The 13357-nt window shown below is 31.6% G+C and overlaps 1 protein-coding gene across 1 annotated transcript in view; it reads right to left on the reverse strand.

Moving 5' to 3' along the window:
• Positions 1-13357, reverse strand: part of LOC143080961 (uncharacterized) — a 61180-nt gene that overhangs the window by 34974 nt on the left and 12849 nt on the right. The window contains exons 7-11 of the mRNA XM_076257163.1: positions 12624-12835; positions 7295-7409; positions 6431-6690; positions 2623-2760; positions 550-630 (exon numbers count right to left, since the gene is read on the reverse strand). Of these exons, the coding sequence (XP_076113278.1) occupies positions 550-630; positions 2623-2760; positions 6431-6690; positions 7295-7409; positions 12624-12835 (806 nt within the window). The remainder of the gene's footprint in view (positions 1-549; positions 631-2622; positions 2761-6430; positions 6691-7294; positions 7410-12623; positions 12836-13357) is intronic.

Here is a 13357-nt window from a genome sequence, read left to right on the forward strand (position 1 = left end):
GTGAACTTGGTTAAAAATTGACTGCCGAATTGGCCAAGACTGCTAAAAGTGGCGTTTAAATTTAACAATAAATTGTCAGTAAGTTTCACGTTGCTGCAACCTTAACTTCGTACTACGCTACCCTAATTGACAATTTTAACGTCGAAATGCACTGCTTTCAAACGATTACAATTCCTTGTTTAGTGAGAAAAATCTAGACCAAAATCGTTACTTGTACTGATGACTTCTAAGGTTTGGGAATAAGTTACACATTGTGATGATAACATACTTGTACTGATGGTACTGAAGGTTTTTGACATAATTTACAAATTGTAAAAATAACATACTTATTACTTGTATTAATGGAACTGACGGTTTAGTACATAAGTTACACATTGTAATGATACATGTACACTTGTTACATGTACTGATAGTACTGAAGGTTTAGGACATAAGTTACACATTGTAATGATAACACACTTGTTACTTGTACTGATAATACTGACGGTTTAGGACATAAATTGCAGTGTCGGGCACAATTCTGTCTGGCAATGTCAATAAAAAACGTACAAGCATTTGGCCAAATTTCTGCGCATGCTGAGGGGTTCTTGTCAACACAGGAGGGTGTAGCAGTTGTCATCTGATCATCAGCTGAAACATAAATATCTTTATGTTGATTGAAGACAATATGTAGATTAAAGAGAATATGTAGATTAAAGAGCGTATGTAGATTAAAGAGCATATATTATGTAGATTAAAGAGAATATGTAGATTAAAGAACATTTGTAGATTAAAGAGCATTTGTAGATTAAAGAGCCTATATAGATTGAAGAACAGTTGATTAAAGAAAATTTGTAGATTAAAGAGCAGCATATGTAGATTAAAGAGCAGCATATGTAGATTAAAGTACATATGTAGATTAAAGAACCTATGTAGATTGAAGATGGGTTGATTAAAGAACAATTGTAGATTGCAGAGCATATGTAGATTGCAGAGCATATGTAGATTACAGAGCATATTTAGATTAAAAAAACATTTGTAGATTAAAGAGCATATGTAGATTGAAAAGCATAAGTGGATTAAATATACTATGTGGATTAAGGTTGCATTTCTGTAAATATTGACAATGCAATTTCCCATAGGAACTCCTTTTACGGCTAAAACTGTACCACTTTTACTATGAAGTTTTGAAAATAATCTTATCCTAGAATTGAAAGTTCATATGCACCACAATTTTTTTCAAAGGTCAAAATATAGGGCTGTGCCGCATATTTTCAACGTTTATATGGCCTGAACTTCTCAGAGTTTAAACTTACACTAATTTTCTTAACTACCCCTACCTTGAATGAAAGGTTACCACAGATTTCAATGTAAACAATATGCACGTGTTTATTTACTGGTAACATTCCCAAGTTCTGTCTCTGCGATATGGAACACAGAGAGCATAACTGGGAACCAGTATGTAAACAAAATTTATTTTCTATGAATATTCAATTACTCCCCAAAAGAGGCGTGTTTTGAGAAAAAGCTGTATTTACAAAGTGCAACCTTAAAGAGCCTATGTAGATTGAAGAACAGTTGATTAAAGAACATTTGTAGATTAGAGAGCATATGTAGATTGCAGAATAGCATATGTTGATTAAAGAGCAGCATATGTAGATTAAAGTACATATGCAGATTAAAGAGCCTATGTAGATTGAAGAACAGTTGATTAAAGAACATATGTAGATTAAAGAGCATATTTAGATTAAAGAACATTTGTAGATTAAAGAGCATATGTAGATTGAAAAGCATAAGTGGATTAAATATACTATGTGAATTAGAAAGATGAAAAATTTAAGTGATTGTGAACGCTTAAGGGAAACATTGCTTCCATCAAAGAATCGCCAGCTTTATATTAACATAAAATGGTATTTAAATATGGTACACATTTTGGCACAATATATTGTTTGAATTTGATTTATTTTTTTTTTCAGTTAAAACCTAATCTTATATCAAATTGATTCAACTATTTTGGTATTACCTAGGACATTAGTTTTCTCAATTGAATTGTTCTGTTATTAATTAGGTCATAGGTTTTCTCAATTAAATTATTTTCTTATAAATTAGGCAATTAGTTCATTCAATTTACTCAAATGAATGTTCTCATTTTTGAAGGTTTTACACTTGGCTAAAGATGCCTTTAACAACTAAATTTAAACTTTGGTAGATGGTTGTCTCATTGGCAAATCTTACTACATCTCCAAATTTTTATATAGGGGAAATAGGTCTGTTATGTTTTATGACCACGTTTATAGGTTATCTAAATTATGTACATTTTTCACAAGTACATCCATATCATTGGTAATAAGTCTTGTCGGAACATACTGTTGTCTTTTTACAGTGTTTAGTCCTTTCTCTTATGTTTTATGATCTCATTAATTTATAACAGGACTGTGTTTTAACATTATATATAGTATCATAGCTCGTCACTAACTAACATCTGATTGCTGTGTTTTCAATAAATGTGGAACGTCTGTTTTAATATTATAAAAACAGAGATTTTCAATCTTGCAATCTATTGAAGAATACAAAACACTTTTGATACCAGAGGGACAGTCAAACTCAGAGATTGAAAATAAATGGACAACCTCTAAAACTTACCACACATCCTACAATAATATTGACAGTTTTCTTTAGCCCATGGTACATACTCGTTGACACAAACCTTTTTACCATATAAATCACAGTTTGGAAGTTTATCTTGACATACATTTGTAGGTGTGGTCATACCAGGCTGAGCTGTAAAAACAATGACAATTATTAATACTTAGGTGTCATCATAGCTGAATGGACTGTATTAAAAACTTTGATTTCAAATGAGAAAGATAAGGCAAAATCTTTTGTAAGTATATACAATTTTGTATCGGAGTGTAATGAATTTCTTCACAGGATCTGTTTTAACCATCAGCATACACTGAACGAGGGGCCACAGACACATTGAAATTGTACATTTTATTAAGCAAACAAATGTAGCTGAAGGTATAATCCGGGAAGATCAAATCGATCCAAATGGTTCTCAATAGCTGATCATGGTGTCAAAATAGCACACATAAAACTCATCTGAAAATTGACCGTCCTTTGCATTCATTGCTTTGTTTAATAGCTTATCTACAGAGAATTGAACATGAATTGGGACTTCTCTGATTACATGACTGGTTTAAGCTGTAACAATAAAAACTGATAAGTAATCTTTAAATCAAAGATGAAATGAAAAAGAAACAAATGTATATAAAAAAATGTCAGACCAACATATCTAAATTGATTCGTTTGGTATGTAACACCAAATAAGTCAAATTCACAAATGCTAATATCTATTCAATTTAGAAACAAGAATATGTACATAGTACACGGATGCCCTACTCGCACTATCTCAGTCGACTGTGAAATTTGGGTCAAAATTCTTGATTTGAAAGATCATACCATAGGAAACATGTGCACTAAATTTCTAGTTGATTTGACCCTATCTTCATCGAAAACTATCATGACCAAAAAAAAAAAATGAAACGGACACTATCCGTTTCTATGTTCGGTAGACTGTAAAATCAGGGTCAAAACTCTCAATTTGAAAGATCATATCATAGCAAATAATGTTTATTAAATAACAAGTTGATTCGACTTCAACTGCATAAAATAGTATAATAGAATTTAATTCAATAATAATTAAATTCAGTTATTGTAATTATATAACTTGGTATTCCTATTATTGATTTAAATTGACGGTGTGTTCGATTCATTTTACACTGGTCACTTTAATATGCTAATTAGTTTAGCCCGCGAAATGTTAGGCCGTGCAATTTACCTCGTGTGGTTTGGTCATTTGGATTCAAACCTTACACGGAGCTTGACCAAAGCTATAGAATTTAAAACACAGAAGAAAAGATGAGTATTCTTTTTTAGTTTTAGAATTAAGCAACATTTTATAAAAAATAATAGCTCAAAAATTTAATCTTGTTTTTCTTTCTTAAATAATTTTAACTTTGTTAAATGCTTTAAATAGTCGTGAAATTTTTCTTTGGTGTTATAACTGAATTTAAATTCTATCATTGCGTAAATTGTCAATCTTTTCGTGGATATTATTTTATATTTATATTTGTAAATTGAGTAGATGGTTATACTTATTGTGCGAGCTGTTATATCTAATTGTTTAACTGTCTTAATACGCTAATGAACATTTACCATGTTATTTATTCTTAATCGAAATCCAAATCTTGCAGCGCGAAGTAACCGGTGAGTAAGCCACATATTAATTTCAATATAAATGTATCTATAAATTCTTTTTAGTCCTCAATATGCATGAAATATGTGCCACTGGACATAAAGAAAACAATCTATGAATCCAGGTATGGCAACGAATTCTATTCACATTCAATGCATTTTGAACTTCAGTCCTGAATGAGATTGGTTTACAGATTTCACTGTATAAATATTGTAACCGATATACAGATATGAATTTACTTTCCTTTTATACATACAAGTATTTTAATACAGTGATCTGACATAATTATTTGTTTGAAATCCCAATTTAGCTTGGAAAAATCATGAGTGAATTGAACAATGGTAGAATTGCGGGGCCTTTTTATCATCGACCTATTTCTAATCTACGTGTTTGGAAAATAATTTTAGAAATTATAATGGCATTTCTTATATTTTGGGTGACAAGTGGTTGTCGAGTTCTGTTTTAAATCTCTTTATCGGTAGTGCAAGAGTTACTCAAATACTTGGCTTACGTATCAAATGGACTAAATTAATTTCAAAAATTTAAACATTAACTAAACCTGTATGACGTATGGTCATGCCCCGTTTCACATTTAGTTAATATTAGCTGACATGTTTAAGGATGAATATTCTTATTCCACTGGGAATGCGTACCTTTCAGGCATTAGGTTTAATCATAAGATCAATGGTTTATTGGACAACACTCATTCTTTTATTGTTCAAAAGATGCTCAGTGACATAAGCGACACGTCTGTCGTAAGCCTATTACTATTGGTATATTAACTAGACTTTTAGATGCGCTGAATTTAGTTTGTTATTCAGTATATGAAACATGTTTATTCAAAGCTTCATTTTCAGCTAGAATTTTGGGTTTCTTAGTTGTAGAGAAATTGCAAGTTTTAATGAAAATCTTATTGTAAAACGATCCAAGATATAATTTGATGCTTATTCAGGGTCATTTATTATAAAAGTTCCTTCTTAGAAAACAGATCAGCTGGGTAATTCAGTAACGACAAACTGGCAAAGAATAAACTAGTTCAATTTTTCCTGTCCGGTTGATGTCGGACTACATTGCCATGAGACACATAGATGATGGACATTTTCATACACTTTAAAAAAAGGTGATGTAAGAACAAACCTTGTATAGTTGAAACACTTAATTTCAGGGTACCTGAAAGATATTTGGGTAATTGGCTCTTTTATTGTCATAGGAGCTGTCATATTAAGCTTATAGGTGCATCGTTCGGATTAGAGATAGTTGGGTGTATTCCTAAATCAGATTCAAGGAGCTCTGAAAATGTTATTTTCTTTAAATTTCCTCATTGTTTGGTTTTCCCTTACAATGAATAAATTAGCTTAGATGTTGACAGTTTTGCATTTTAGCTGAAGTTTATGTTGATGTTGCCACATGAATATCAATTTAATGAAGTTCAAAGTATTGAATTTAAGTTGATGTTGAAGTTTTTGATGTTTGTGTTGAAGTTGATAATAATATTGAAGTTGATAATAATGTTGTAGTTGATAATATTGAAGTTGATAATATTGAAGTTGATAATAATATTGAAGTTGATAATATTTAAGTTGATAATAATGTTGAAGTTGGTAATATTTAAGTTGATAATAATGTTGAAGTTGATAATGATGTTGAAGTTGATAATGATGTTGATAATATTGTTGATATTGAAATTGATTATGATGTTGAAGTTGATAATGACATCGAAGTTGATAATAATGTTGAAGTTGATTGATGTTGATTCTTGCTGTTAAATTTGTCATGCGGTAAATTTTATGGCGGATTACAAGTTGTGCAACTAGTTACTCAACTTGTAATTTTGGCGGAATTTATGTTAAGCTGCTATGGACTACCCAGTGGCTCCTGATATAACTTTGTTACTGCTGGATCGCCCTTCAGTAATTCAATCGTCATCAAGTTCTGATTGACAAGTTGATTGTGTTTCTTTCTTGCAATAAATGCCATGACAAATTTACAGCCAAATAAAACCTAATTTCTTTAGTGATTTTGATTTATAGTGTATTTGTTGGATTCATTAATTACATCATGAGGTCAAACAATGAGAATACAGATTTAAACAATACAAGTACACTTACATTTTATCTAGGCCCCCCTTTCAATCTATGTGTGTATATATATATATATATATACAATAAATAGCTATATATAATGAATACATACCACACTTTCCACAATAATGTTGACAATTTCTCCTTGCCCATGCATCATATGGTGGTTGACATATTGACTGGCCATAATTCGCACAGTTTTCTATAACATCAGTACATCCAGGGTGAGGATCTAGTGATGATATGGTGGGTGTAGGAGTCACAACACCGGGGGCTACTGTTGTTGGAGTTCTACATTGCAGTCTCTTACAACACTGACCGGATACAGGTATAAGTTCACAGAGAGCAGGAAGTCTTGTGAACTCTGGACATCTGAATTGATAAGACATAAAAGTGTCAGGTCAAGTCAAATATGAAAACCAACTGGAAAGAAGGACGGACATATCATGCGTGTCACTTGAAAAGCATTGCTTGTTAGCACTTCAATGTAAAGATTGCAATGGAACACAATTGGGTAAAAATTATTGTCGTGGAGTTATCTTCTTTTGTCCATTCTATAGCTATATTTACCTTTTTTAACAAACAGATTCATAAACCATAATTGACCATGTACAACTTCCAATAAAATAGTTTTCTTGACAAGTATGGTTTATACATCATTTTAAAACTTGAATAAATATTAATATTGAGAAGAAATTTTCAATTAATTGCTGAGCATGAATAGGCTCTCAAGTATTTTATTGTTGAGACAAGGTCTTCAAATATAGCTATCAAGTACCCTTCGTTGTGTCCCTAAATATCAAATGTGTTGTCCACATTCCAAAAAGTTCCCTTGGTTATCCCTCCTTTTTTATAAACAAAATTTTAATACTTTTTTTTTTAAATCCTAGAAAACTATAAAAATTAATTATTTAAAAACCTTCATTTTCGTTGGTTAAATTCTAATCAGAGGTTTACAATACAATGAAATACTAACTGTGCACTACACCGATATCTTCCTGTTTTACTATCCAAACATTTACAATGGAAATCACAACCATCATCCCATTCATCACCAGCTTGATGTAATTGTCCTTTGTACATACAACCCACTGTAAACACAACACAAAAATAATTCAATTATAATAATTAAGTGTCGATAGTCCCTTCAATTATAAAAGATACAAGAAGTACAGTCATACGTATAGATAAAATAACAAACTGACAAAGACATGGCTAAAAAAGAAAAAAGACAAACAGACAAAAAAAAGTAAAACCGACACAACATATAAAACTAAAGAGCATGGAACACGAACCCAACCAATCATTAGGAGTTTGATCTCAAGTGCTCCGGTAAGGTAAACAGATCCTGTTCCACAAATAAGAATTTGGTAGCTCAAATATCTGTCAATAGTTACTTCAAGTATAACAATCTAGTAGCTCAAACAACTGTCGATAGTCACTTCAATTGCAAAATCAACTAAAATGATAAGAATAAAATTCACTCTAAAGTAGTTAAAAATATGATATACTACTTTCATTTTTAAAACTTTCTGATATACCCTATTTTGTTGAAGAAAATCATGAAAACTTTAAAATAGCGTTATATCAAGAACAGTAGTATAATAGTCATAAATCGATTAAGCAATAACATATTCGGGTCACAAACCAAAATCGAGGGAAACACATCAACTATAATATATGCAAATGAAACTTCTTGTTAAAAAATTTAAAAAGACTGCCCCATAGGAGCAAAATAATTCTGCTTTCCCCTTTTTGTAAAAGCTAGAAAATTATCCTTTCTCCTTTGTAAATAACTGAAAGTGTATGCAATGTAAGATAAAATTAAACAATCTTTGGCCTCAAAGACTTTTGATAAAGTTATAGAACTAATAATGCAGGCCCGGTCGGGAACAGTATACCAGAAAGTAGTACATAATTTATATAAAACACAATAATTCCTACGCATAGCTGTATCTTTCACAATAGGTGAATTATTTTGGTAGATTTCGTATAAAATGAAAGCTTGTGTCCTTGGAATAACTGTAGAACCCTTCTGAAAGTTTTTTTTAATCTTAATGAAGGGTATGGAATTATAATAAAAGGGTACATTTGCCTTGTTGTTAAGATCAGAAGTACCGGGTTTGGTACTTTGAAACTTCCGGGAACCAGTGCGCTCTAATATGCAATCAAAGGTATGTTGAATTTTTCAGCACAAGTTAGGATGAGGTTAAGATTTTATAAGAAATGATTGCCACTTTATTTTAACTTACGACAAATTAATGCTGGAAATTGCAGAATTTGACAAAGAAAGCAATTGGGCTCTGCATTAGTAGTTTTATACCTCAAATGAGCTTATAAAATTTAAGAAGAACAATAAATATGTCTAGGATATATTTAGTTCATGAAATAAAGCTGGCTTCGCCGATTTAATTCATTTCCTCTTTTCAGTGTTTCTGTTCTTCTGTTGTTTTTCTGTTATAGTTGATGTGTGTACCTCAGTTTATTATATGTTGTGACCCGGATTTGTTTTCTTTTTGTCAATTCATGACTATTAATCAGCGGTTTACTACTGTTGACTTTATTAAAGGTAGTTACAAACATCTTCATTAAAATTATATTGGCTAATTTTTTTATTAACTTTGACCCTTTGATAAAATATAAGAAAAAGATCAAAAGAATTGAACCACACATTTAATCGGAAAAATGTCATTTGATATGTACATGTAGCAGATTAGTATTCCCTTTACATTACAACATGAATCAAATTTTCAGCATTTTTTTTTGTATTTGTCCTACCCTTTGCATTTTTTCAAATTTATAATAGAACAGGAAAATAAGGCCATATAATAGATCAATAACATAATGACGGGATCTTTTAAAGTACAGATTCACGTTATAAGAACCAAAATAAAATTGAGAATGGAAATGGGGAATGTGTCAAAGAGACAACAACCCGACCAAATAAAAAACAACAGCAGAAAGTCACCAACAGGTCTTCAATGTAGCGAGAAATTCCCGCACCCGGAGGCGTCCTTCAACTGGCCCCTAAACAAATATTTACTAGTTCAGTGATAATGAACGCCATACTAATTTCCAAATTGTACACAAGAAACTAAAATTAAAATAATACAAGACTAACAAAGGCCAGAGGCTCCTGACTTGGGACAGGCGCAAAAATGCGGCGGGGTTAAACATGTTTGTGAGATCTCAACCCTCCCCCTATACCTCTAACCAATGTAGAAAAGTAAACGCATAACAATACGCACATTAAAATTCAGTTCAAGAGAAGTCCGAGTCTGATGTCAGAAGATGTAACCAAAGAAAATAAACAAAATGACAATAATACATAAATAACAACAGACTACTAGCAGTTAACTGACATGCCAGCTCCAGACTTCAATTAAACTGACTGAAAGATTATGATTTCATCATATGTACATCAGGCACAATCCTTCCCGTTAGGGGTTTAGTATCATACCATCATAACATATATGAGAAGAACATAACCCGTGTCATGCCAACAACTGTTTTTAGTATAAATGTGTTTAGTTCCGACGCAAAGCACAAACAGTCGCGTATACAAAACACACCAGCAAAAATTAAAGATAATACAAACACATTGACGGGATGTACCAGAACCGAGCCACGTCAAATTGATATCACATAAAACAAACCAAACAGTAAAAGTGATATTAGGAATATAACAAAGAAAAATGAAAAAACAATATAACACGTTGTTAAGATGAAAAACAACGTCAATACGCAGAATCTATACATCAAGACCATCATGTACTATTTGTGAAGTTGATACGGAATTTTTGTCAACAAGATCTTGGTACCTTCCGATGAACTTTTTTTTAGAAAAAGGACGAGACGTTCTTTGAATGGGGCAAGAGATTTAACAGTTATGCTGTTATAGGGTAATTTATTTTTTTGTGATCTGTTATTCTGAAAATGCATTTGCTGTTAGCTGTTATTGTCTTATTCCTTGTTAGTTGTTAAAGGACTATTTGTTTTGTTATCTGTTATTGTGATAATGTATTTCCTGTTAACGGTTATTAAAAATTGCCGGAATGTTACCAATTTTGACAGCCAAACTTTAGTAGAAAATGAAGATAATTGAACATTGTGACTTGGAAAGAAAATTGTCTCATTTGCACTCATACCACATCTTCTTATATCTATTGGGGTCGTTCAACTGGTAATATGGTGGTCCTGTATTTGCAGAAGGATTCCATTGTCTATTAACATATATTCAGATGTATCATTTTGTAAAAATTCAAATTTTTACAAAAAATGTGCACAAGTTATAATTTGTATCTTGTCTTTGTTCACGTTTTGTACAAATAATAAAAGAGTTAGATTCTTTTCTAACTTGTACAATAACATATAGTTCGGATTTATAAAAAAAATGCGTTGGTACGGTCACCCTATATAATTTTTATTCAATGACCATATATTAAACCTTATGTTGTACCTTTAGACCACTGTCCCATGTTAGTGGAGTATTTGGCGCCAACTGACATGTTTAACCTTGCCACATACTGTATGTGCCTGTCCAAAGTCAGGAGCCTCGTATTCAGTGGTTGACATATGTGGCTGTGTTACTACGTTTTTTTGTTCGTAATTTTTAAGTACTTAAATTAGGCCGTTAATTTTCTCGTTTGATTTCTGTTTTACAGCTGTCATTTCAGGGTCTTTTATAGCTGACTATGCGGTATGGGTTTGCTCATTGTTGAAGGCCGTATAATGAGCAATAGTTGCTAATGTTTTCAATTGGTCACTGTTTGAGAGTTGTCTCATTTGCAACCATACCACATGTCATCTCCTTCAGATACTTATTTACAAAATACAAAAATAGTTGGGTATCATTTGTATAAGCATGTGAGTGAATTGGGGAATTAAATTATCTTTCGCTTTTAACGTTCACATCTATAAGTGCTACTCACTTCTTTACATTTACATGAAAGAGAACCCCGAATATCAGTTTTTTAAACTTTTTAACTGTAGAAGTAGAAATTCAGAAACTGTTGCAACAAACAAGGATGCTGTGTCTTTTTTAAACAGCTTCAATATAATTTCTTGACAAATATCCTTTTAAAAACCTACAGTTGTTCCAAAGCGGTACCCAAATTCTCCATATTCAATAATTCCTCATTAGAAACATGATTTATGTTTCACTAGTTGTTATTCAAATTGTCACTTGGGCCAATTTCTATTATATTAGCAGAATAGTAATTTTAGGTAATTTCTCTTATATTAATTTATCAGAATTATTTGTACATGTAACTGGCATACATTTATTATGACATTTGATGTTTTCATCTGTTTATTTTTGTATGTTATAACTAAGGTTTATGTGGTCATTGAATAAAAATTCTGTAGTGTGCATCAATGTTTTTATAACGAAATCCATACTATATATTGCTTTTCAGAAGAAAAGTTCTAAAAATCAAATTAATATAAGGTGTCACTGGCTTCATTTTCTTAAGAGAAAAAAATAAAATACCAGACCACAAAATAATAAAATACTCCTTTACAAAATCAGAAACTAGTAATTTTGTTCAGAAAATCCAACATCCATACTATTAATTTTTGTACAAGTTTTAAGTGCATTTAAATCGAAATTTGTACTTATTATAACTAAAACACAACATATATAAGGTGTTTCTGTTAAGATCGTATGGACATATTCCTATCCTCACCAGGTATCCATGTTTTCCTTTTCTTGATATAAAGAATTATTCGAATTTGAATTTTAAGTATATTTGGTGATAATGGTTTTGGTATCCCCATGCGTACATGAACAATCCAAATCAATTATCAATTCAACAAAACGGAAAACATACGGCAAGGGATTCCTGATGAGGATCATAATCAAAATATCTTCACAATATACATATCTCTGTTAAGGCCTAGCTTGGTCCACACAACCAGTTATATAATAAGATCTACTGGATTGGTTCTTGACCGTACTGGTTGTAAAATTTCATTCACTGTTACCTGTTTTTATCCATTGTCAATTCTTTGTTATCTGATTTAAGCCAAATCAATTTACTGTTTTGCTGTGATTGGAACCCCCTTGTCCCCCCCCCCAATTTTGACATACCCCTGGTTCAACACCTTTTTGCTAAGACACTGGTGACGTTTTACAGTCTGAGTAGGAACTGCAAGCTCTTGTAAAATCCCATATGCAGGTTAAGTTGTTATATTGCTTCTAAGTACCACCTTAAATGCTGGTCAAAAGAAACAAGTTCAATAACTATAATTAAATCTGACTTTATCTCCAACGATCTGTATAATTTTGAAAAAGAAAGTCTTACATCCATCAACACTGGTGGTGTTGACTCCGGGTTTATAGGATACTCCAGGTCTAAATCCTGAGAATCCACCAGTATATGAACCAACAACTGGGAATTGAGCATTAGGCTTCACAATTGATCCATCTTTGGTGACACATTGAATTGCTTTACAACATTTGCCTTGAACTGTTGTTGTGAAACACTGTGATGGTAAGTTATTGTATGTTGGACACCTGATGAAATAAATCAGAAATGTGTTGCAAAACATTGACAATTTGTTTTTTCAATCTTTGTAGTCAAACTGCTGAAATAACAAATATTGTCTCAAGATCAACACATATCATATTGAAATGTTACAACAATTCTTTATAAATAAATCATGGTAAAGTATTCTATGGAGCCTTTGTTTCGTACATGGGTTATAGCTTCAGTCTAAATAAATGTTATTTTCCACCATTATCAAATGCACCTTTCCGAGATGATAACATGAAAAAATGGGTTATATATTAAGGATTACTTAACTTCAATAAAGCCATTATTCTCAATTCAATTTCCCCATTTAGCCACAAATCAGATGGTGCGACACTTCAGACATGAGACTAACAAGATAAAAAGAATTGCTGGCCTTACACAAATGTTGTTTTCTTACATTTCAGAAATGGTAATGGAGTTATCAGCGAATCAGTGAAAGGGCCAGATCTGAATGGCATACAAAAAAATGTTTGGGTTATTTTGTATGGAATTAAGGGCTGAAA

The sequence above is a fragment of the Mytilus galloprovincialis genome, chromosome 6 (genome assembly GCF_965363235.1).
Source record: "Mytilus galloprovincialis chromosome 6, xbMytGall1.hap1.1, whole genome shotgun sequence".
Taxonomy (NCBI): Eukaryota; Metazoa; Mollusca; class Bivalvia; order Mytilida; family Mytilidae; genus Mytilus; species Mytilus galloprovincialis.